This window comes from Monoraphidium neglectum (assembly GCF_000611645.1).
Source record: "Monoraphidium neglectum strain SAG 48.87 unplaced genomic scaffold scaffold04973, whole genome shotgun sequence".
Taxonomy (NCBI): domain Eukaryota; kingdom Viridiplantae; phylum Chlorophyta; class Chlorophyceae; order Sphaeropleales; family Selenastraceae; genus Monoraphidium; species Monoraphidium neglectum.
The window spans coordinates 1-3,719 of record NW_014008657.1 but is presented as its reverse complement, the minus strand read 5'-3'; the positions used below and the strand labels follow the sequence as shown (position 1 = coordinate 3,719).

Here is a 3,719-nt window from a genome sequence, read left to right as displayed (position 1 = left end):
CCCCAAAAAAACCCCCGCCTGCCCCCTGGCGCCGCGTGCGCCGTATTGTGGGCCGTGTGCCGCGTTCCTGCGTCCCCAGGCTGCCCTGCCAGCCTGGGGTGACAGCGCCGAGCTGCTTGCAGCGGCGACTGCCCTTGCACATGGCTGCCCCTGCCCGTTGTTGCCCTTGGCCCAACCCATGGCTGCACCCACCCAGTGTCACCCCTGCCCTCACCCATGCCTTTTTCACGACACCGCTGACCAGCCCAAAGCTTCATCAGCGCCGGTGACTCCTGGAGTCTGCTGCATGCCCTGCACTGCCTGCACACAGTGCCCTGCGCTGCCGAAGTCGAGGTCAACAACAGTGAAAAGCCAACCCATTTACAATCATGCTAATCGCGAAATAATCTTGGTCTGATTCTTGATGCAGCGCGGCGACAAGAAATGTGCTTTACAGATCAAGATGGGAGGGTCAGAGTGAACACGTGCACACGCAAGACCAGCACCAGCAGCAGCGGCGCCGACACATGACCAAGAAACGGCATTGCTTAGTGGTTTTGACGCTGCCAGCTGGCAACGCTGCCAGCTGGCAGCTCTGCGCAGCGCTTGCTTGATTGCCAGGCCGCGAGTTTGCGGTGCCGCAACCAGGGGAATTTCAGTGTGCGCGCGGAGTGGCGCGGCCTATTGCTAGCTGCCCCGCAGACAGGTTGATGGTGCAATGCGACGGCACCTCCAATTGCAGGTCTTAGAGCAGCTGGTGTGTAATTGGACGCCGCGGCCTGCCTGGAGCGATGCATCGCCCGCCCCAGCCTCGGCCGAGGGCTGCGCGGCGCATGCCTTGTTAGCGCCCAGCCGCCGGGACCCCCTCGCCTCCCAAACGCGGCCGCCGCGCCGCGCCCAGCCTCATGCCTGCTGCCGTCTACTTGGCGGCCCGCGCACGCCGGCCGGCGTCGGGGCGCATGCTGGTACCAAAGACGACATCAAAAAGCACAGAGCTGATCTGGAACCCTCGGGTGCCGTCCTGGTAGTGATGGTGCTCGTGCCGCGCCCGCAGGCGCCGCAGGAAGCCGAGCGGCAGCTTCCCGCCGTGGTGCAGCGCGTAGTGGGTGCAGTCATAGGCGACGTACCCGAGAACGACCCCCGCCATGAGCCCGAGCGCCGGCCCACGCGCGAGGGCGAGGCGGGCGGCGGAGTAGATGAGGGACGCGATGGCGGCCGCGGGGACGGGCGGGAAGACGAGGCGCAGGCCGTCTGAGGGGTACTTGTGGTGGCAGCCGTGGAAGAGGAAGTGGATTGTGATGGCCCAGTAGCCGGCGCCGCGCGCGTGGAAGGCGAAGCGGTGGATGGAGTACTCGAGGAGCTGCCACAGCGCGACGCCGGCAAACACGAGCCCGGCCAGCCGCGGCAGCGCCGCGGCGGCGGCGGGGCCGTCCCAGGCGCCGCGCGGCTGCTGCTGCGGGTCGTGCTCCTGCTGCGCGGCCGCCGAGAGCGCCGCCGACGCGGCGTCGTCGGCCAGCTCGCGGAGCGAGACCGCGGCGGCGGCGGCGGCGACGGGCAGCCAGATCAGCGGCACGACCCACCACGCCGTCTTTGAGAAGGTCTCGTAGAACTCGCCCTCGAAAAAGCGGGGCTTGCCTGGCAGAGGCCGCTCGACCCAGTCCCAGTATTTTTCACCCATCCTGCCGACCGTGAAGACGAGGGGCCCGCTCTCGTCAAACGGCTGCTGCTGCGGCGGTTGATCGCGCCGGTCGCCGCCTGCTCGCCGCTGCGCCATCGCTGGCGACGGCGTGGCACCCTGCAATGCGCGCTCCGCTGGTGGCCGGTGGCAGCGATTTGGGTGCTGCTGCTGCGGGCCTGGCGTGATCGTGTATATTACCGTATTAAAGCACAGTGTATTGCAATATGTGCAGCCTGTCAGTCCCGGCTGTGTGAAATGGCACTGCAGAGACTGCGATCTGGTGTTTCTCGGGCAGATGCGCCGTTGTACAGCTCAGAAGATTGAGAAACAATTTACATGTAGTCAGTGGTTTGGACAAGTCGTAGCACTCGTACGGTGATGATACTGTAGTACCCGTGGCATCATGGCCTCCTCGCACCACCTGTGGTGTGGAAGTATCAACGCATCACACATTGTGTAGCTTTGAACTTGGCCCCGCCTCGCGTGCCATGCGGGCGGCGCACCCACGTGCTGCAGCTGTCGCGCCGCTCGTCGCAGTCAAGGGCGGTCAAGGCGCCATTGCCCCCCGAATTGCGCCGGCGAAACGGCGCTATCAGCCACGCGCATAATGGGCGCGCAGGTGCAGACAGCCTTCACGGTACAGGACGCCGGGGATGCAGCCGAGCTTCGGCTGCAGCGTCGGCGGCTGGCGGCCGTCCCGGCGGGTGCGCTGCTGCATTGTGCCCGTGAGAGCAGAGGCGAGCAGGTCCCGACCCTGGGCCACTCGCGCCCTTGCCGGCAGCCGCCGTGTTGCATGGTAGTGCACGGCCGAAACACACATGCATTGTGCACGAACATGTGCGTGCGACAGGCATACAAGATTTCTCCAGTGGTCGCCCCGGCGCAGGATTTGCTGCGCCAACGCGGACCCCGTGACTGCAGGCCCCCTCAATGCACCGCTGCCCAGCGTTTGCCGACTGCGCAGCTGCCACAGCAACACCTCTAAATATCAATCTTGTGCTTCTAATCATCCACCACCCGCCCACCCCTGCCTTGGCAGGCGTCTCAGCCCTGGAATTACTAAGGGACCTCGACCTGTCAGACAACCCCCAAATCACATCCCTCGACGCCGCTGACCTCCCCCGCGGCCTGACCGCCCTGCGGCTCACCGGCTGCGGCCTGGGCCGGCCGCCCGACGGCGCGGCCGCCCGCCTGCCCGAGCTGCGGCAGCTGTTCCTCTCTGCGAACCGCATTTCGGGGGACCTGCGGCCCGTCCTGCGGTGCGAAAAGCTAGAGCATGTGGGGCTCGCCTACAACCGCATCGACGCCCTCTGGAGCGGCCACGCAAGCAGCCGCGGCGGCAGCAGCGGTGGTGGCGGGCCTTGCGGGAGCGGCGGCGGCGGGGAGGCCGAACGGGGTGCAGCTGCTGCGCCGGCCGGCGCGACACCGGCGCCGGGGCCAGCGGCGAACCCGGCGGGGTTGCTGAGAAGCTGCCCATTAGTAAGCCTGGACCTGAGCCACAATGACCTCTGCGACCTGAGGGCCGCCCTGGAAGCTGCCGCGCAGCTGCCCCGCCTGCGGGTCCTCGCGCTGCGAGGCAACCCCCTGGCGCTGCTCCAGGGGTACCGCGCCGCGGCGCTTGCCGCGCTGCCGCGTCTGAGCTGGCTGGACGGGCGGAAGGCGGAGGGGCAGCTGGACGGCGGCGCGACGGCGGGCGAGGGCGGCGGCGGCAGGAGCAGGCCGGGGAGCGCGAGGACGGGCGGCGCGGCGGCGGCGGCCGCGGCGGCGGAGGCGCTCAGGAGCAGCAGCTGCGGCGGCGGGGGCACGTGGGTGTTGCTGGATCTGTCGGCTTTGAGCGTCGATGCGGAGTTTGTTGCGCGCGTGTTTGAGGGGCTCAAATTGAAGGGCGGCGGCGGCAGCGCCCGGCCATCAGAGGACGGTCCCGGCGGTGGCGACGCGCCGTCGGACGGCGCCGCGCCCTCCGCGCCAGGTGCCAACAGCAACGCCCGCAGGGGCGGCGTCAGCGGCGGCGGCGGTGGCGGCGGCGCGGCGGGGAGGCGCGCCAGCAGCGCCGGCGGCGGCG

The 3,719-nt window shown here is 68.5% G+C and overlaps 1 protein-coding gene across 1 annotated transcript; it reads right to left on the bottom strand.

Moving 5' to 3' along the window:
- Nucleotides 1-898: 898 nt before the first annotated feature.
- Nucleotides 899-1,657, bottom strand: MNEG_15037 (hypothetical protein; the record flags this gene model as incomplete). The annotated part of the gene is made up of 1 exon (XM_014036492.1): nt 899-1,657. One exon carries the CDS (start codon nt 1,655-1,657, stop codon nt 899-901), a length of 759 nt encoding a protein of 252 aa, XP_013891946.1.
- Between the last annotated feature and the right edge of the window lie 2,062 nt (nt 1,658-3,719).